Consider the following 22,311-nt stretch of genomic DNA (forward strand, 5'->3'; position numbering starts at 1 on the left):
CTCACTAGTTAATGTTCTTTTGATTTGTTTCATTGTCAGCTTTTGCTGTTGTTCAACCTGTTATTCTTTATTATGTCTTTTCCCCCTTCTCACTGTAGATTATTTGTGGATGTAATTTCAATTCTTTCTGATCATGCTGCATTATAATAGAGAGCATTTATCAGACACCTAATAGAGCAGTGTTTTGTGTGAGGTGTATTATAACTAGTGTTTTGCTAAAAAACTAAAAAAAGCATATGGATTTGTTTTTAAAGAAATAAATTAGAGTGGATTTCAGTGTTCTGTTTTTTGTTTTTAAATTACATTTCTGATGTGCTATCTTGAGTGGAAGAGAAAGGGGCGGGCTGCCAGGACTTGTTCTTAACCTTGGGGACCTGAAAGCAAGTATGTTGGGAAGAGAGACTGAGATGCATTCCTCTAGAGGCAACTTTTATACCTGCTTCCTGGTCTAAGAGGAGTGAGATGGACAGGAATGAGCCTTTGTTTCAGGTGAAGATAAGGCAAGTGTGGACTGCATAGTAGGGTCCCATTGGGTGCTTGGTTAACTAGATTTAGGCTAAAGCATGTGGTTAAGTCTTATGGACAGGTGGGAAAGTGAGTGCCAGGTACGCTGGAGGTGCTTTATAAACATGGATTGATGTTAGAAATATTGCTAGGCCTCCAACCAGTACTTGATGGTTTCATTTTGCAACCCATACAGAGAAAGCAGGAATCACCACTGAAGCTGATAGGGTCTGGGACAAGGTGTCTAGAAAAATAATTCCATTTCTTATGTTTTGGGGCATGGGAACTGAAGAGAAAGAGTGTATTCTTTGTGCCTTAGGAATCTCATGTCCTTTTAGTTTGGCCTGGACGTGGTCATGATATGTGTTTGCTTTATAGGAAGAATTTATAAGAAACTAGTGTCCATGATGAATAATTTAATATTGATTTGTTATTCATACATTTCTTTCTAATTGTGTTTTTTTTTTTTTTTTTTTTCTTACATTGCAAAAGAAGCTTGGGACTACTGTAGGTTCTGGCTATAAAATCCAAACTATCTATTACTGGGGACAGTAAACTTCACCAATGACTTGACAAAATGGCTTGTTGGTTATAGTTAAAACAATCTAGGAATTGGTAAAGATATTTTAATTTGTTCTTGTGAAAGATTTATTTCTTAAGATAAGTTCAATATACCTAAAGAATTAAAGTACAAATACTTACACAGCAAATGTACTTATACACCAAAAATTTAAAACACTTAGAAGACTTTATAACTTCCTGTGGGTTCAATAAATAGACTTGAAAATATTTTGTTTTATACTCACACATTTTATTACAAATTTATTTCATACCCAATAGAAAAGGAAATTTAGAATCTATTTACAAGTTCTATATATTTACATATATTATATACAATTAATGAATTTAAAGAAAACAGGCAGAGAAACACAATATATATGGAAGAATATGCCACTGTACATGGTTTATTATCATGGTCCTTAATGTTATTGAATCTTTACTATAGTAATAAATACAGTTCTATATTTACACATCTTATAAAACCTCTCATAAATGTATTTTTTCAATTCCAAGTTAAAACATCTGATCAAAATAAACATGCTTATATAAAAATAAATCTTCCTAACAGCCTTTTGGTGTGGATGTATTGAAGCTATTAGGATAATAGAAGTTAAGAATTAATTGTTTGACTTTTAATATTTAGCAATTTGCCTCTTAAAATACCTAACACGTGTTTTAATATGGAGTAAGAATAGAAGTAATGTTCCTGACATCAAATAGGTTGATCCAGAGAAAATACAGCTAAAACCAAGGTAAATAAACAGGGTAGTATGTTACCAAGTCTCTGCTAAGTCCAAAATGGTGTCAGACATCATTGCTAGAGCTACTAGAGCACATGTGTGAGAAGTTATATTAGTGAACTTAATTTATGTTGTGTCTGCATTTGATCATTATCTTAAGATGCACATTGGTTTGAATCAACTGATAAAATCTCTTGCAAAAAATGTGCACTCACCCTGAAAAAAATCCCAGCTTGCTTAATATTTTTTTTAAGTATGTCCATTGCTGGCAATGGACTTTCCTTCTGAGCTTTGGACACCAAGGAGTGAAAATGAATTAGACAAGACAAACTTCACCTGTACATGATTGCCTTAATAGGAATTTAGGAATTTCAGTTAATTTTCCTTTCAAAATATTTGTAGGCAGTTTTAGTGCATTGAGGGTGGAACCATCTAGTGCTGATACATAAAACCCAGTTTCTCTAAAAATGGTCTGAATACAAGTGAGTTAATAATGTCAGATTATCCATCCAAAGAATTGGTGACTTGGTAGGATCCTTTCTGAGGAAAGACAAAGGAGGACTAAAACATCTCCATGTGTTCATTAAAATGAAATCCTATGGATAACAACCTGTAGTTAGTAATGTAGGCCATTTAAAATCCTTATTTTCCTAATACCTCCAGTCATCTTTGGAGACTTTGGGTTTAAATAAACCCATTTGGTAAGCAAGTGCGTCCCCTGTCCCCCGCCACAAAGATTATGTTGGTAAGTTTAAAGACAGGCAATTAAAATCATGGAGAATCTTTTTTGAAGAACATTTCAATCTGCTTTTTTGATCTGGGTTCAACTAAATAGTGTGCCTGATCTACCCCTTAGCTGAACAAATTATACAAGCAGCATTTAGACATAGTTCACTCTCAAGTATCAATAGATTTTCTGTTTTTTCACACCGAGAGGGTTTTTTTTTTTCTTTTTTTTCAGTTTTTAAACCAAGTTTCAACTCAGCTATTCTTAGCTACTGCTCTGATGAACTCAGTCTCACATTTTTAGGTTTTCAACTTCTGAAAACTTTTTCTTTCCTATATTAATCACAGACATGGGACAAATGCCACAGATGAAAGATGACAGCTTTCAGTCATTTGATATGCTGGTGATGATACAGAATTGGAAGGTAGGTCATAGGCTATGCTGGCGCTGGTGAAGGTTACCAAAGCTTGAGTTGAGTCACAGGACTGTTTCTCAACATCATCAGAGTTAATAGACATCAGGCTTTGGTGTTTTGATCTTGTCCAGATGTGGGTTTGCTTTCCCAGGCTCCCCAGATCCTCCTTAAAATGGGGATTGAAGAGGATGTAGAGAAGGGGATTGAGACATGCAGGAAGTGGGACAATTACCAGGAGGATAAACTTAATTACTTCAGGACTGATAAATGTTAGGTTTAGTAAAGAGGAGAAGGACAAGAAAGCCACAGGGCAGTAAAGGATACAGTTGGTGAAGAGCAACAGGGCAATGTGCTTCACCATGGAACAGTCCCAAATATTCTCCAGCTCTCCCTTTTCCAAATTGCAGTAGAGCTTGGTGTAAGCAATGGTCATCACAAGGAAGCAAAGGGAGTTGAGCAAGACAAGAGCAACCATGTAGCCCGTGGTGCTGGGCTCCCCAAAGGGCAGGGGCAGGCACAGTGGGGAGGCACCATACTCACTGCCGCCCAGCAGGGGAACTGTGGCAATAGTCAGGGCCAGCAGGGCGCAGAGCAAAATGATTGCTTTCAGGCCGGAAAAAGTTTTTGTTTCAAATCTTGCAGAACATTTCACAGAGAACCCACGCTCCAGGGCTGCCAGAGTAAGCAGGAAAACACATGACTCCGAAGCAAAAATGGACAAAAAACCGATGACTTGGCAACCGACCCCATTCTCCCACCATGCACCATGTTGTGCAAAGCTGCCAAAAGTAAATGCATCCACACCAGCCAGCACAGCACTGGAGATCCCCATGAGCATGTTCACTACTGCGATGATCCCAATTACCAGTTTTATGGGGAACATGTACAGAGGGGGTCTGAACACTGTTGAAGTCACTAAGGCATTACAAGTAAGTGCCAGAACTGCTATGGTCCACACTCCGATTCTGATCAGCCAACTACCGAACAGGTGCTCGCAGGGCTTGAATGGGCCTAGAAGTTCAAGGAAGAGAAAGACTGTGTATCAAATTAAAGTTTACAACTTTTGCCAAATTACCCTTTTGTTTCTCTAATTGGGATACCAAGAGATAGAGCCCAATAACAGCCACAGTAACACATAGAGACCATGTGGCCTGCTCCACTTTCTCAATCCACAGTGGTTGTCACCTGGGATCTTCCTCAGCACTGGCTGGGTGAGCATGCCAGGTGCTCCCAAGATGCAGCTGTGTTGGGGCCAGGTAAAAAGCCAGATTTCCTGGACTGTTTATTACATTTTTTCAGACTGCTTCAATAAGGTTCCATAGACAGAGAAGGAGAATTCTAGGAAATACTCCATAATATTAGAAAAGGAAACATGGGTAGAACGAACGTGCATTTCATGAAAATCTCATCTTAGTTTTAGATTGACATTTGATGTTAGGGAGCAAGGAACAATGTAATTGCTCAAGATAAAATATCAGCCCTTCCTAGCTGTCTTTTTTCAACTGGCCCATCTGTTTCTGGGAATGGGACAAACAAGTAAATTCAATATTGTTTGTTTGTTTCTTTTTTAAAACTTATCTGCACAAATGATTATTTGTTTTTGCCAAGTGGTTATTTATAGAGAAGACTTAAAATAAATCACTTTCAAAAAATCAGTGGCTACATAAATGCAAGACTATAGCACACTATTTCAGGCTGAATTGCTAATATCATTAAAAAATTATAAATGCCTCTAACAACATGCTTGATTCTTTAGTTTCCATTAACTTGAATCAAAAGACCCCCACAAAAATCCTATTTGCGAATGGAGCACAATTCCCGGGAATGAATATTTGTATTTTACAGGTCTTCATGGGGAGGGGTACTGAGGAGCTGCAAAGGTAGCACAGATTTAGTTTTGAAGTGTACCCACTATGTGATTGATGGCTTCAGAGTCAATGGTAGATACTGCTGCTGAGGCAGTTTTGATGCTTTCTCACCTGGGGAAGGTGAACACTGCACTGAATGAAGGGCTTTCAGGTCTTCCTCAAAGTCAAGCAGGAAATCTTCAAGGTCACGCTCATCTGCAGAAATGAGAAGCCCTGGAATGATTAGTTCTGTTTCTCTTTTCAAGGGATCAAATCCCAGAGAGAAGAGTCCTGGGTTGTTCTCAAGACATGAAATGTAACAGAAGGAACTGAAAGCAAAATATCCTGCTTTTCCCTGGGCTCTGGCTTTCTTGAAAGTTTATTATAAAGTTGCCTTTGGATGTTCGGCTCAAGCTACTATGACATACTTTTCCAGCACAAGTAGGAGTAAGAGACAATGACCCCAGACCTCAGGCTGTAACATCTAAGCTCATTTATTCTGTGCTTGTTTCCTGGAGCTCTCCAGGTCCCCAAATTACAGACCTAAATTAGAGAGAGGCTGTGGGCCTCTCCATTCAGTGCAGAAACCATTTTACCCAGTTTTCTAACACCATAATAGCTATAGTGCAAATGTTCTAGGCTGTGTTCTTTGAGCACTAGAGAGCGAATCAGGTACAGTAGGCTTCAGTCTCCCCTAGGGAATTCTACATAACAGAGGACAAATCAAATAACTACTTGGTGCTTGGTTTAGCTGTCCATGAAATAGTTTTGTGATCTAACAAATTTTCCCAAAGCTGAGGCTTTAATTGGTCTTATGTGGAACTTGGGTATCAGTGTTTTTTAAAAGCTAATGTGTGGTTCTAATATGTGGCCTAGGATTGAGAATCACTGCCCTTGGAAATAAACTCTGTGAAGGACCTATGTCTCTTGTTCATTGTATACAGACGGTCCCCGATTTATGATGGTTCAATTTAACTATTTTTCAAATTTACCATTGTGTGAAAGTGATACACATTTATTAAGTAGAAACCATACTTTGAATTTTGAATTTTGATCTTTTCCTAGACTAGTGATATGCTGTACGATGCTCTCTTGCAGGGTGCTGGGCGGCAGCAGTGAGCACAGCTCCCAGGCAGCCATACTATCACCAGGGTAAACAACTGATTCTCTACAGTGTACTATGTTGCCAGATGATTTTGCCCAACTGTTGGCTAATGTAAGTGTTCTGAGCATGGTTAAGGTAGGCTGAGCTAAGCTATGACATTCGGTAGATTAGGTGTATTAAATGGATTTTTGACTTACGGTATTTTCAACTGATGATGGGCTTATTGGGATGTAACCCCATTGAAGTTGAGGAACATCTGTACTTTCAGGGCCTAGAACAGTACCTGGCACACAGTAGGCTTTCTGATTGGGTTTTTTTTGTTTGTTTGTTTTTGAATGAATAAATATAGTAGAAATTAGAGTGGGCCAGGCAGGAAGAGCAAAAACTAAAGCAAGAACAAAAGCAAGACACATGCCCAGTCATAAAACAAAAAAGCCAAGGGCCAAGATATCAGCTCCTTAAACTGATATGCATGCAGGAAGAAATGTTAGGGTAATCTGCAGACAGACTGAATCACACTTGCTTTGGAATCAACAAATCATTAAGGCCCAAAGGATGAGAAGCCCGTCTGTTTAGACTCTGTGCAAACTCGCAAGGTTGGCAGGGAAAGGAGGGGGAGCTGCCCAGAGTGCCTCCTCATCACCACAGGTGTGGTTTGAGATGCATTGCTGTCTGTTTAAGTAACGTCTTACTTCAAGGAAAGCCAAGTGCTTTACAGACATTATCTCATTTCACCTTCCTGACAGATACTCCTGTGGGGGGTAGGAGGGGAGAATGATTTAGAATTAGTTGGATAAAAAGTTGGATTCTTAAGCCCTTCTGCTGAAATATGGAGGAATCTAAATTGCCTATATCCTCCACTCCCCTCAGGCCATAAGAATAAAAATGGATTTTGTTTTCTGGAGAAAAATGTTCAGAAGCATGTCTGAAAAAAGTATCCACAGGGATAAGACCCTTTAAAAAGTTTATGGAAATAATGATATCAGTAATCACTCCTGAGGACAATATATGCTAAGGGAATCTAATTCTAAATATAAATATTAAGAATGCACTTACAGAACAGATGAAATTTTAGAATGAATCCCGAGGGAACTTCCTATTTCTCAGGGAGGTTTTAAAAAGTGGGATCGATTCTCGGCTTTCTAGGGTGATTACATAGGGACTTGTCTAGAGTTCAGATGATCTGTTTGATGATTTTTCAAGATGCTTCCAGTCATAATTTCATCACCATGTCTTACCTTGAACTTGAAACATTCCAGCATCCTTCCTATGAGGGTCGTCCATACTGCTGTTGTCACCTTTATTCCATTGATTAGAAATTTTATAGATGTTCTCACACACTCCAAATGCACAGCACTGGTAAGCATAAGGCATTTCTATAACCCTTTAAAGGGACAAAAGCAAAACAAAAAAAAACCCCACACACTTAAAGGTCATCTAATATAGTGTTCATCTGCTTTCACCCAATCATTCTACCTCTAAATAAATAATCCAAAATGTAAGTTATGAGCATAAAGATGTCCACTACAGTGCTACTTACAACAACAATGGAGAATTTGTTACTTATTACAAATTATCACTATGAAATGTGATAATTGCTGAAGTTGAGTAATGCAACTTCCATCACTCAAATGATGGAAAATTTCTATAATAAAAAGGCTAAAAAATGACTGCTAGCAACATCGAAAAGTGCTTATGATATAATGTTAAGTGACTAAAACTGATATAAATTTGTATGTACACTTTGATTCTAACAACTAAAAATACACTGGAAACAAAGTCTGGAAAGAAGTAACTTAAAAGGTTGTTTAGGGGGCATTTTTTAGAATTTTTTTCCTCTTTTCTATTTTCCAAACTCTCTTTTGGGGTTATATTACTTTCTTGGTAATTAAAAGTATGTAAAAAGCACTGTGGTTAAAGAAAAAAAAAAAAAAATATATACATATATATAAAATCTTTAAAGGTATTTCTTTACGGTACTAAGCATAACAAATTTTAAGAACATTACCTCCTCAAACAAATATTAATTTAGTACATTTTACTAGAACATATGCACAAGCTGAATGAATTAAAAATTGTAAACAAGAGTTTGATAATGTCATAATGTTATTTAATTACATGTCTTAGGTTATATACCATGGATCAATGGTTTTTCAAACTCCTTCCATAAACCCTATGATTCTTGGAGGCATCTTTGGGAAGGAAAGCAAATGTGATCAGGAAGACACATTCTTCCCCGTCAGGGCTTGTCCTAACGATGCTCCAGGGGTGGAGGACTTGAGAGCATGAAATGCAATTCAAAAGGGTTTCATGACCTCATAAATTTAGAAAACCACTATAACACATCTATTATTTCACATGACCACAAACGTATCTTATTAGTTTTAATGACAAACTCACTTGAGTTCTGGGAAATTTTCAGATGATATCAAGCTCTGTAAGGCACGATTTCCTGTTAATTTTAAGTGAGTTAAACCATGTAACCCAGTTACAGGAAAAGACGACAGGAGGTTGGAGGATAGGTCCCTGCAAAACATCAAACAACAATTGGCTTTTAGTGTGTTAGCATAAAATGTTTATGTTAAAAAAGCAATCTAAAGATTATTAAACTGCTCAATAAAAACTTCTAAGCAGTGTCCTTACCCTTAATGGTAAAAGTAAGCATTTTGGTTTTAGTTCCTGGTCACTTTTCTATTTACAATCAGAACTGCAGGGAGAAAATTTTTAAATCACATCCAAATTGTTCAATGTTCAGTATCATTTTGCCAGGTGGGGACATCTAAAATCAAGGGCAGGGTGCTACATTTAATTTGAAAAGTGATGCTGACTGAATAAGGAGTGAGAGATAGAAAGTGCAGGGGTTTATTATTTCCTTCTACTAACTTCTGTGTGACCAATTCTTTCTCCATTAGATAAGGGAGGGGGACGGGAAGGAGCATGAAATGGAAAGGGAAGAGGAAAATTAAAAAGGACAGGAAAGTTTTCTGTCAGTCAAGGTGGCAAAAGATAAAATGGAAGCACTTCAGAACTGGAATGACATCTTATTCAATTCCACCTGATTACTCAGCACAAATAGAAGATTTCACCTGAATAACCAGAACCAGCTGTCATCCAGATCTTCAGTTATCCACTTAAGAGCCCATATGGTCTTGGAAGGGCAGGGGAGTCCCCCCAGCCTCCCCAACCTGGCTCTGGCACAGCTCTAAATGCAGAGAATGCAGAGGGCGAGCAATCTGTGCATTTCAGCTTCTTCAGTAAAACCAGTGTTTTCATTAACTAGATGCTCCCCAATTATTAGAAGGCATGTCATAAACAAATAATGAAATACTCACAGCTTTATTAGGGATGGTAAAGTGGAAAATGCATTGGGGTGAATGATGGCAATTTTGTTCCAAGCTAAATTCCTATTAAAAAAAAAAAAAAGGCAAATAAGGGAATTATATATAAAAAAAGAAAAAGAACATGTGAAGTTTTACCATATGCATTCAGTCTTCTACAAAATTTAACTTCCATTCAGACCAGGAACAATTAGCCCATCAAATTATCCTTCAGATAAAGATATTGGTGGCATAAAATGACTAAAGAGAGACCTTTAAATCAACCTTGTTTAAAGCATTCAAGGTAAAACCAGGTAGATATTTTAGTTTTTACTCTCTTCTAGTTAAAAGGTAGACTTTAACATGGTTGTAAAATTTTATTAGGGCATTTCTAAAATGAGTGGGGGTGGGAATAGGAAAGAGGAGAAACTTCTGAGGCTCTTCTTATGACAAGCAAGTAAGTTTTAAATTATAAAATGTCCCTAGATATGTAACGAAATTCAACAAAAATATCTATGCACATCACCCGTATATGTCAGTCCTTGAGAGAAACACAAAGATACTTTCAAGAAAAGATACCAACAGTAAATTCTTAACTAGGTATGAATAAAACAGGGGATATCATGTGAGAAATAAAATCCTTTGATAGCAAAAAACAAACAAACAAAAAAGTTTATGGGGAAATAAAATTCGCTTGCTACACACACGTAATGAAATGTGGATAATTTAGCAGAAATAAAACCTTTTGCAAGAACTTCTGTAGATAATTCATCAGAAACAAGAGCTTCTACAGTTTAAAAAAGGAATTATGAATTTAATATCTTTATTCATAAAATGCCTAAAAAATAAGAGTGACTAAGATGTTGGCATTTGGGAAACTCGAAAGTGATTAAAGTCAACTTTTCTCAGATGCAGATAAGTTTACAATATTGGGCCCCTGAGTTACCTCGAATAAATGGTATTCCTAGAAAATGATATTTGAAAGATTCCTTGGGGATCTTTCCTCCTTTCCCAGAGGGAACTGGAAGTCTTTTCATTTTGCTCTTTTCATTGATTCCAGAACAGGAGAGAATTGCAACTAACAAGAGGAGAAAAAGTACAGGAGGTGGGAAAGCTACAAATGGTGGTTGGGCTGTGGGTAATTAAGTGAGGAGATTATCTACTATTGAGCTGCTCAGAGAATATGTCCACTGAAGTGAGCAAGTGATACCATCTGCCAGAGTTGGCTTTGGCAGCTTTAAATAGAACATGGTGCCCTGGGTGAGCTTCACAGAGTGGAATATCTGGAATGTAGGCTAAGTCCTGCCATGGGGCATTATCATGATTTGACTGGGTTTTAAGTAAATATGTGAGAATTTATATGTCCAAAGGACTATAATTCCATTTCAATTTATCAGCCTGTGTGCTGGAATCCTCCCAGAAGCCCTGGAGGAGTCACTTTCCATTGTCCTACCATGTTTTGTGCCTGGGGCTGATCCTGTGGGCTGCATCCCCAGAGCTCCCTGTGGGCCTCAGTAGGATTCCTAGTAGAAGCCCCAGTAGGGCTCCTTCCCTGTTTTGGAATCATATCTCTGATGGCAACTACACACCTTCTCAACCACTACATCCCCTCTCCATGCTTAAATGCTTTCTGCATTCTGGAAACACCCTTTGCTCCCTGTCTTTTTAGCCAGTCTTCATGATGTTGCTAGTTTCTGCACACTCATCCTTTGTTTACTTCCTGCTGACACCTATGTAAGTGTTCCTTCAATTGAACCACCTGGGGTGAATTCTGTTTCCTGCCAGGACCCTCACTGATACACCCTAAAAGGCTATACACTTATTCTAATAATAATAATAACATTGTTGCATATTTACTACGTGCCAGGTACAGTTATGAATTTTTTACATGTATTATCTCATAACCCTCAAAGCAACCCTAAGAGGTAGGCATTATCATTAACCCTATTCTACTGATGAGGAAACAAACACATAGTGTGATAAGTCACTTGCCCATATCACAGATCACAGAGTAATTTCAGGAGCTGGGATTTAAACCCAGGCGCACTGGCTTTAGAGTACCTGATCTTTTGCTAAGAACATGTTTTAATTCTTAAATAGTGAGAGAGCCACTGCAATAGACCTTGGAGACAAAAAGATGAAGAAGTTCTTATTGTTTTCAGGTGGGGCACACTCTACCTAATAACAGTGCTGTGCAAAGTGCATCAGAGTGGAGTGGGCTCAAAGACAGATTTGTTCTTATGGGATGGGCAGGGGGACAAGTTAAGGGTGGGGAGGAATCCAACAGGCAGTGGGAACAGGAGAAACAGTGGCCTGTGTGTCGGAGTAGAATGTGTGGGAGACAGGTGAGGCTGTACCAGGAAGCTAGAATCAGATTTTGAAGAGTGGTGCTGGGAAGTTTGGTTTGATCTTGAACACAGTAGGGGAATAGCAGAAAGTTTTTGAAGCAGGGAAGTAAACTGATTAAATTTCTCTTTAAGAAAGATTGCTTTTCCGTCTCTTTGGAGAATGAGATGAATGGACAGAGACTGATAACAGGAGGATGGTGGGGGAGCAGGATGATGGTGATCTAAGCAAGTAATTATATGGGCCTGTGGCAGAAGAGAGGAGTGGATGAACTGCGGATGGCAGAGTTCGGTGAGTGACTGAATACGAGGTCCAAAGGGAAGCGGGAATTCAGGGGAGCGCAGACATTTAACCTTCAGAGTCTGTGTCACATTCTTTTGGTATCTTTAGAGATCAGCCTTTAAAAATAGAACTGACTTTTGGAAACAGCCAGAACTCAAACCTAGTGAACAAGACAAGTAATGAAATTAAGTTATATGTATGTATATATATATTATATAAATATATATATTTTTTAACATTTATTTTTTTTAAAAAGTAAAGGAATACACAAGCAGATTTAAACCAAAAGTAAGGAAAGGGCAACACAACTAAATTCAAAACAAGATGGTTCTCAAGGTAAACTTTCAAAAGAAGTGATTCTTAAAGATAAATTTAAAATGTTTTGAGGAATGGCATTATTTTACCAAGGGTATAGTCTCTTAAGTATTAAGAAGAACAAGAAGTCAGCAAAAAAAGAGAAGTTTTCTTTTGCTGACTTCTGGTTCTTCTCTTCCATTTAAACATTAGATATCATTACCATTTACCAAAATCATGTTGAAATCCAATTTCAGTATAGAAGTTTGAACTGCCATTTCATAAAATAATGTTAGCAAGTTTTCTTTTTTTAAAATTTACAATTAATATATGGCATATTTAATCATAAAATGGAATTAAATATTCACAAATCCTATCCTAGTTGCCTGAGCAACAGAAGCATTTTGATGAAAGCTGTATGCAAACCTTAGTGTACGTGTTAAAATGCAGATTCTCAGGCCTCACTCCAGAGATTCTAACTTGTGAGGCAGGCAAGGACGTGGTGTCTGCATTTTTCAGTCTTCCCCAGGTGATTCTTAAGCACATTGAGACACATGCTGAAAAACTCTGCTTAACCAGGAAAGAAAGGCAGGCAGGAAGAGTTGTGTGATCATCCTGTTTTTTGTATGCAAAATGCAGGAAGAGTTGTGTGATCATCCTATTTTTTGTATGCAGAATGATCCCTGCCAATTCCAGTTGTGGACAGAAACACATTTTGTTAAGCTATTCAGCAGCTTGGCCTCGGTTCCTCTTCATCAGAGTTTCATGTCTGCTGACTGGTAGTGTAATTAAAAATTTACTACTTTTAAATTTATTTCTGGAAATTATCAGGAGCAAAAATACTTGTCTTTTCATAGCAAATATATGCACAGAGGCCCAACAACACACTTGATTGTATTCATTATACAGTGAACGGAATGTTAGGAAAAGGCCCAAAAGAGAAAGAAAGTGCTCTGTGTTGGGGAAGGTGCTGGGAGGTGGTACTCACAGAGATCGTAGGCTAAGCAAATGCTGGAAAGCGTCAGCTTTAATTTCATAGATTTCATTATGTCGTAGGTCACTGAAATGACAGAGTTCCAAAGACTGATTTCAAAGTTACTGGTTTCAAAGATTACAGACTTCAGAGAACTTTTACAGTTCTTGCCCTTAATCAAAGGAACACATGAAGTGCGACTATCAAGTGACTGGTTTTTGTTTGTTTTAAAAAGAACATTACAATTTATACACTTAAATAAGTAATGCCTCTCTTTCAAAGCAGCTAGTTCCCTTGGGAAGATATAAAGCCGTATTCCAAACATGGCATCATCATTCAAAACATTTGAGGACTCCTCTTCTTGGCACTGCCTTCTGAGACTTTCTTATATTCTTTGAGGGTCTTCAGGAGTATCACATTTTTACATTTTAAGGACGGATTTGCTTTGTTTTTCTCCCCTAGTCATCCAAAGGCATTCAGAGAGAAACTAAGTGTGAAAGGATAGATGATTAATATTGTTTTGATCAAAACTAAGTTTGACTATAAAGCAATAAGGCTGATGTTTTGTGGGGGAGGCAATTTTAAGAGACGAATTCCAAAATATTTCATGGATAAGTGGCATCTATGGCACCTGAAATATGACAAATATGGCACCTCGTCTAAAGATGGCTATTGTGAAACAAACATACCAACAAACGCAAGTCCCCCCATATTCAAAAATGACACCACTCATCGAACATGTCAGTTTGGTTGTACATGTAAAAGAAGAAAAACTCTGAAGCTCAAACAGATCCAGTTCACTATTACACTGAGTTAGGACACACAAAAAAGCAGATACATAATAAATGCTTTACACATATTATAGTACAATGCATGATAAAATAATATTATCTATGCTTCCCAACTTTCCAGTTAGCCTACACAGTCACACCTTGTGTGTATAAGAAGGAAAAGCATCAAATGTCTTGCCAGTGACCCACAGGGTAAACGAACCAATGCCCCTGAAAAATGTTTTGGCTCTTGTTTTCTGCTAGGTGATTTAGAGACTCTTATAGACGTACATTTTCTGAAGCTTTTGGCAGACTGAAAAACTGGGTACATCTTCTAACAGATTGTAAGACAGATCTCTGAAAAACAGAAAGTGCAAAAAAGGAAAATCTGTTACATATGAATTGTAAGGAAACATGCTTTGATCTCCTTTTCCCTCCAAGATGTTACATCTCCCAAAGGCCGGCTGTACATTTCCACAGTCCAGACAGGGAGCAGGTAGTCACAGGCATTATTGGATTAAGCAGTAGATTCAAATGTTTACTGAAATGTAACTGTTATACTTGTTTAATTGATTTAAGTAGTTTACTTAATGAATTTATTTATATATTTTTTAGTAATGACCTATAATGTTTTGACTATTATCTTACTAAAATGAGTTCAAATTAAATTAAATAATTGTGCTTCTGTCTCTTAGAGCTGCTACATTGCCACAGCTAAGAGAAATCACCATTGGTTCTTTTCTAATCAACTTTTTAAAAAAACTCAGCAATTTAAAACAAAGCAATAACTTTGAAATCAATCACTACAAGGGGGGAAAAATAATCTAAGAAAGTTTTCAGTCAAAACTCAACAAATTACAGAATAACTAAAACATCTGGACATATTTATAGTATAATATAACTAATCTAAAACAAAACATGGTAATTTGCAGAAAGATTAAAAAAAGAAAGCTGGTAGATAAAATAACATAGGTATATAAAAATATCTTGTCTCATGTTTTAAAAGTTATCATCTCATCAACTAACACATTTTCATGCCTGATTCTAATTCTTAAAACCAGATCACCACTGAAAAATGTATGCAATGGAACAATCCATATTGTTTTCTAAGAGGCTTTTAAATTATTCTTATAATTGATCACTTTATATTTATTGAATAAATAGGGTTTATTTAACAGCTTCATTTTATTTATTAAACAGCTTCATTTGAACTTTTACTACACATAATTAGTTCATATGAAGCTGTTTGCAAGCACAAGTTTGTAGTTGATACTAGAGATTTGAAAGACACCATCCCCCCACCAAAGAAAAAACAAAAAGCCCCACACCTATGCACAAATACACCTGATTAATAATATGGTATTATTTTTGAAAAAATAAATACACACATATTATCAAAGCTGATAACCATTTGGTTTATTCATCGCTACAGGCTGTAGAGGGGGCAAATCTTTCCTTGTATACCTCTTAGCAGAGGGTACATGAAACCTTCTTCTTATAAAGGCATAGTGTTATCTTCTACCTAATGATTTTCAGAGGTAATGCTGACCAAGCACTTGTTATATAAAGGCACCATGTTTATAGCTTTACTTGAATTATCTCATTTAATCCTTGTGGCCACCTTGTAAAGGAGACACTAGTTAAAGTATGTGAAATCCCAGTTGTGTTCCTCAGCCAGGTTCCTCAAGAAATGGGATAATTATACCTATTCTGGGTGTGGTAGGCAGAATTCTAAGATGGCCCCCCAAATTTCTACCACCTGGTGTACACATGCTGTCTCCCAGTTACTCTGTCAAACTGACTGCATTTCAATTTGAATTCTGCTACTTTCTTGCAGTGTGACTTTGACAAATGTATTAAACTTCCTTAATTCTCAGTTTTCTCACCTATATCTACACCTCAAGGGGTGGTATGGGGTGAAGAAGAGGAGACTTGCTCTATACCCCCCTCTTAGAGAAGTGAATGACTGACTCCAAGGCTACCATGTGGTATTATTGCATCCCTATGTCACTAAGCAACTCAGGTCGGAAGTGACAGAGCAGGCTGGGGATGGGGGAAGGAAGAATCACTGTGGCAGACATTCACATTCTTCTACCTCACATTTGCAATGCTGCTCGTAGTTCTGCTACTAGGTAAAGCCTATGGTGGAATGACAGGTGTCTAATAGATCTGCAACGTAACCAAGCCCAAATACAAAATGGTGCCACCCACCCCTGCCCCTCTCCATCCCCCTTCCCTTTACGAGAAGCCTCCTAACTTAAACAGAAACCCCTTTTGCTTCTGCAAGGACACAATTCTCCACCCCAATCCACATTAGCATAATGACCCTCCTTGATGGTATCAGCCAGCCCTTGGTGCACTATATAAGCTCTACCACCCCCATACCTGGTGCTGTCCCATTTTCAGGGTAGCCCTGGGCTGCCTGCTACTTTGAGCACAGCCCAGCAGATTTTCTTCCTTTAATAAAGCTTGAATGGTACCCGGCATCTCAGCTCACTTTCTTTCAGTGTCTACTCTGTGAGAACGGAGTCATGACAAAAGACTAAGGGTCCTTTCATTAAGTCTCATCAATGCTTGAAAGGACAATAATCACGTTGAATGGGAGTTGAGGGAGAAGGCTGAAAATGGAAGGTTAAAATAAGGTGCTTCCAATTTCTATAAACTACTTTTCATAAAACATGGGAAAGACATGGGGGAAAAGCACCAACAGAAATAACACATGCAAGTTGTTTAATCATTGGATGGACACACCCACAACTATACCGGAAGAATGTGTGGTCACCTTTATCAAGGTTTGTGCTGGTCTGATAACTCAATTTTTAATTTTGGCATCCATATTGGGTTGTTGATACATTATGTTATTTTATCTGCTCTGTAAAACCTTTAGAAGGAGAGATAAAGTTATTCTGGCTTGTTCATATCCATTTTCTGAACAGAAATGTGTGCCAATTGAAACTCTAACAGGAGACTGTTTGAAACTTAGAAACAAAGGGTATACTACCGTCATTACCAGGGTCTTGTCAGAGAGCCTGGACCACAGAGGCCAAAGGAGACCTGACCCCCTGAAGACCTGCAAGGCAAGAACTTTCTCTCTTTTTAAAGGATTGTTGAAATAATGTCTGCCATTTCACCCCTAAATGTAAGTTGCCTATTGACACAACATTGTTGCCTTACTGATACGCACAGCACTTGGAGATTAGGTAACTGATCGCAGACGGATTGAGGAAGAGATGAGATCTGTGCTCCAGTTAAAGTTCTGTGAAAACACAAACCAGACATAATTCTTTCATTCAGGCATCACACAGTGACATATTTTGATTCACCAATGTTAAAACTGATCAGGCTCTGAGGGCAGTGTATGTTCGGCCAAAGTCAGGAACCTACTCAAGTACTTACAGACTCTCCAGGCTCCCAGTTCCAGTTAAATCAGGAAATTCAGTTATTTGTGAGGCACCATTTAAAGTCCTGGAAGGAAGAGTACATGAGTATTATTGGGAGAAGGTTTTAGATAGAGATAATTCTTATTGCCATTTTCAAAGTACTTCAACCTATAATATTTATTTGATCTTCACAGCAACCCTGAAGGGAGAAAGTGATCTATAAGAGAAATAGAAACTTACAATGTTCTTAGTTCAGGTAAATGTTGAAAAGCAGATCTTCCAACAAACTGGATGGGGTTGTCATAGAAATGTCTAAAAAAACCCAAACACCAATGTCTTAATGTAAAACTTGAATGACAAATGAATATCTGTTCAAAATTTCAACAAATACGTTAAATGTATTCATGTAATGTTGATTACACTGTATTACCTGGCATTCCGATTTTCTTGGTTTCAGGGAAACCTCAATAACATTTTGATTCACATTAGGAGACCTTTAGTAAGAAATCCATATTATATAAAATTGGAAATTTCCAACAGCAAGGCAGATATGAGTGATAGTTACTAAGGGAAAAGCAAGTGAACTGACTGTAGTTACACTTAAAATTTTCCTCTGCTTCTAATATCTGTGGACTACCCATTGAGTGGCTAAAAGGTAATTCAAAGTGCTGGCAATTGTATCATTAATTAAAGAAAGACAAAGTCTATATATCTATAGCTATTGAAGGTTATATCTGCTGGTCAAATCTTTCCATAATACACACAAGGGATCTTCAAATTATTTGAGAGGAAATGAGATACTCTAGGGTTTTTCTAACATTAGAATTTTCTTGAATTAATTATTGTTCTAAAAGGTGATACATTATTAAAACTTAAAAAAATTTTCCTTACAGATGTTTTCAATGTAATGTATTTGAACTGCCTGCTCAATGGAGCCCCACACATACTTCTTAGCTGAGTCATCATTCTAGTTCAATTAAATTCAACAAATATTTATTGGTGTTTACTACTATGCTAAAGTATGAGGGTAGCTACTTAGGGTATTTAAAGACTGATTCATTGAAGAAGCTGTCATTGAGTATCTGTTTTGTGCCTGGCATTATGCTAGATGCTCGGGGTTTGAAGAGGAGTGATAAAATATTCCTGTCCTGAAGGAGCTTGGAATCAGTTGGGATAAAACAAATAAATAGCAGTATATCACTTCGTAGTTGACAAAGCACTTCATACACGTAGCTCAATTGATCTACCCAACAACTTTATACGGTGCATAGTGTAAATACTATTTTCTTCACTTTCAGAGGAGGACATTGACATGCAGATATTTTGGCAAGCTCATTACCTCCCAGAGCCTCAATTTTCTAATTTGTTAAACTGAGATAATAATACTTGCTTGTAGGGTTTACATAAGAATGAAAAGAACTAATGCATGTGTAACATCTGTCATAGTACCTGGGATAGAGTTGTTACCCAACAAACCTAAGTTCTCTTCCATCTTCCTACCCTCTGATCTCTTCTTTTCCCTTGAGATTAGGCAATCAGTAAGAAAGGGAAAGAACTAGAGCTGGAATGTAGGCCTTATGATTAAAAAATTGTTTTCCTCATAATATCACTTTATCCCTTAGCTACACTATATGCTTGTATGCATATATGTGTTCACATACATGAATGTATATATGTACACTGGCAGGTATGAATATACATGTCTTGTATGCATAAGGTGGAAGTATCACAAATACAAATAAGAAGCTTTGGGATTCTCAGGAGGGAGCTCTTTCGTGCATTAGAGAGAGATTTAAAAAACTTCATGAAATGGCATTTGAAATAGGCCCTGGAAAACAGAATTTCAGTAAGCGAAGTGAGGGGATGGAATTCTATGAGCCAAGGAAATAAGAAAAGAACTTTGTTTTATGCACATAGCTTAGTTGGTTTGGTTTATGGCACAGAGTAATTGAGGAGAACTTTGGAGAACTGGTTGGGAGGGTTGGCTCAGGCCGTGTTGTGGAGGGCTGTGAATTTCAGGATAATTTCACGCTGCTGCATTTAATGTACAGATAATCCTAAATGTCTGTATGTTTCACAGCAAGAGAGTGACAAGATAGTTGCTGTGCTTCAAGGGAGATGACTCAGCCAAAGGTGGAGGAAGGGAGACTGGCCTCATCTAGACTAGTTAACATCTAGAAGCAATGGCTAGCAGAGAGGCTGGTGCAGTGGAGATAGAAAGAGGGAACTACAGAGATAGGAATGGGGACTGGGTAGCCAGCTGGCCGTGGGAAGCACTCACAGAAACAGGGGAGTCAGAACAGGCTAGTGCTGACAAGAGATGGAAACATGTAAAAGCAAGGAGAGGAGAGTTCCAGGGAGAAAGTGTCAACACTGTCAACTAGTGGACAGAAGCTCTAATAAATATGGGGGGCTGTTAGTCCTCCTCAGGGGTATTAGCATATCAAAAGAGTGATTAAAACCCAGTCCTGTGGCTGCAAGGAAAGAGCAGCAAAGACAATGCAATTTGCCAACCTTTTAATATGTAAATACTCTCTAATGAGGACTAATGTTTATTGGTCAATATGCTTAAAAACCCTTAGTTTGCCTAAATATTGCCAGAACATTTTAGAAACGATGAATGGCTTTGTTTTGTTTTTCAGTTTTCAGGGCTAATTGGGACTCTAGCGCATTTGTGACAGATGTCACATGGTTCCTAAAAGCCTCTCAAATCAAGCTGGCACAGGACAACCATCTGCCAAAAAGTGCTCCTAGAGTCATGTTCAATAGTTGTCCTTACTCTCCTCCTCCAGATTTGAGACCCCTCACCCATGATCCCCAAACCTCCCTCAGACAGGTGTCTTTTAACTAAGAGCCAGCCTAATACTTATACGAGTATATCTTTACATCATCAATCTGCTATCTGTGCTAAATGAGAAACGTAAAATTAGTTATACTCTGTAGTTGTACTCTATTTTATTCTTTTATGGTATATAAATCCTCACATTCACCTTTCTAGAACAAATATACCTTTCTGAATTATGTCCCAGTTTGTATAAATGTTACTCAATGGTTGGCCTTGATAATAAATGGATATAGAGACTTAGCATAAAACAGTATTCCCCTCTCCCCCACCAATTTAGGCTGGAGTCTATTGCTGTAAAGGACCCCTACTTGTATAATAATTTATATTTCTAGTACACTTGAGTTCAAGTTATGAATGACTATGTGGCCTTGGCATTGATGCTCTAAAAATCAGTTTATTCCTTAGAAAGTAGAGATAATCAAAAGCATTTCACCAGATTATTGTGAAATGAGACAAGGCATCTGAAGATACCGAGCATAATGTGATGCACATCACAGATCCTAGAAAAAGAATCTTTTACATCATTTCAGTGTTCGGCTAAAACCTAGCAGAACACCTTCATATACAGTTCTCTGTATAAATTCTTACATTGACTGAGACAAAACTCAGGCAAATATAGAACATTCTTTGTATTGTATTTAAACGCTACATTTCAGAATGGATACATTTCAGTGCATTCCAAAATGCACTATGGTCACTTACATTGTAATAAGAGAAGGGTTGCCCACAAATGCTTTCTCAGGTATAGACCTGATATTGTTGCTATGAAATCCTCTAGAAAGAGAAAAAACAAGTTATCATGTGTAGGGTAAAATTATTTAATAGTTTCCCCGCTACCCCCCATGGCAACAGTCATCATGTTTGTTAACTAGGGGACAAGGTTAAATTTCTCTATGAATTCTGAAACTTATGTACCCTCATTTATTCTCTAGGAGAAAAAGAAATCACAGATTATCATCATGAAACAGGAATAAAGAATTTGAAAATAATAATTGTGCTTTATAGAAACCTACAATCTAATGTAATAAAAAGAAAATCCACCTGTTAATATCCAATAGAGCACCACTGTATAAAAGCCTGAGAAAGTGGGAACCATCTTTGGAGAGAGGACTATGATCACTCCTCCTGACCCCATTTGAAGTTAGGAGAACAGAAAATTGCCTTAAGGGGCCGAGCCCGGGGCGCACTCGGGAGAGTGCGGCGCTGGGAGCGCAGCGATGCTCCCGCCGCGGGTTCGGATCCCATATAGGACTGGCCGGTGCACTCACTGGCTGAGTGCCGGTCACGAAAAAGACAAAAAAAAAAAAAAAAAAAAAAAGAAAATTGCCTTAAGCTTCAGTGGAGTAGAGATTTAAGTAATCTCCTTATGAGGACAAAATTTCCTGACATGAAACTCACTGCCTCGGCTCAGTGAGTCTGTAGTAAAAGATTGATTCTCATCTGTTGACACTAATGTTGTATAGATGGCATAGGGGCAGAGTCAGTTATCTTTGGTTTTACGTGAGCCTGTGGTTGTATGAAGTGAGTGGCGGTCCTTGGGCTGCATGACCATGTACATGAAGACTGCTCAGTTAAGCCACATGTGGGGTTTCCTGAGACAGAACACCTAAAGGCTTTTTCTTATAAACAAGCTCTCCTATCTACCTCTTTGACTATGTGTCTTATTTCTCACTGCCAGGGAAATGAAATTCTAAGTTTATTTTTCCTTTCCAAGTGTTAGAACATTACTTATATGGGTTATTCATCTTTTTAGGTACAAAGAAAAGCTAATTAAATATTATCATCTAAAAGACAATATATGCAATATATTACATAAAATGGCTAAAAGTCGGCTATACTTTAGTAAAATTGTGGTTTCTTTTAAATAAATAAGATTCATGAAGCATTCAAAGAATATGAAATAATGTATGTAAAAGTACCTATTATTGTACTAGGCACATACAATTTTATGTATCCAGTTCTAGATTTATGCAACCTAAAAGTATTTAGGATTTTAGAAACGCTCAGCAAGTAACTGAATTTCATTATAGATCTACTACAAATCTATAAAGTATACACATGTTTAGGGAGTATGTATAGTTTAGGAAAAGATAAAAGAGTATAGCTTAAAGCAATATTTAAATTTATTTAATATATGTATATAAAAGAAACCCATTATAAATTTAAAAAATATTATCTGATGTTTGCTGGAGATAGAATCAATTT

General features: G+C 37.5%; 1 protein-coding gene across 3 annotated transcripts in view; it reads right to left on the minus strand.

Moving 5' to 3' along the window:
• Positions 1 to 2,873: 2,873 nt before the first annotated feature.
• Positions 2,874 to 22,311, minus strand: part of LGR5 (leucine rich repeat containing G protein-coupled receptor 5) — a 125,342-nt gene continuing 105,904 nt past the window's right edge. For 2 of the 3 annotated variants that reach the window (XM_063075562.1, XM_063075560.1), the window contains 11 exons: positions 20,809 to 20,880; positions 17,502 to 17,573; positions 17,278 to 17,346; positions 17,066 to 17,137; positions 14,173 to 14,238; positions 13,127 to 13,198; positions 9,232 to 9,303; positions 8,300 to 8,425; positions 7,138 to 7,283; positions 4,927 to 5,010; positions 2,874 to 3,958 (listed from right to left, as the gene is read on the minus strand). In XM_063075562.1, coding sequence (XP_062931632.1) covers positions 2,874 to 3,958; positions 4,927 to 5,010; positions 7,138 to 7,283; positions 8,300 to 8,425; positions 9,232 to 9,303; positions 13,127 to 13,198; positions 14,173 to 14,238; positions 17,066 to 17,137; positions 17,278 to 17,346; positions 17,502 to 17,573; positions 20,809 to 20,880 — 1,936 coding nt within the window. The remainder of the gene's footprint in view (positions 3,959 to 4,926; positions 5,011 to 7,137; positions 7,284 to 8,299; positions 8,426 to 9,231; positions 9,304 to 13,126; positions 13,199 to 14,172; positions 14,239 to 17,065; positions 17,138 to 17,277; positions 17,347 to 17,501; positions 17,574 to 20,808; positions 20,881 to 22,311) is intronic. The other variant, XM_063075561.1, reaches the window with a different exon arrangement.

This window comes from Cynocephalus volans, chromosome 12 (genome assembly GCF_027409185.1).
Source record: "Cynocephalus volans isolate mCynVol1 chromosome 12, mCynVol1.pri, whole genome shotgun sequence".
Taxonomy (NCBI): domain Eukaryota; kingdom Metazoa; phylum Chordata; class Mammalia; order Dermoptera; family Cynocephalidae; genus Cynocephalus; species Cynocephalus volans.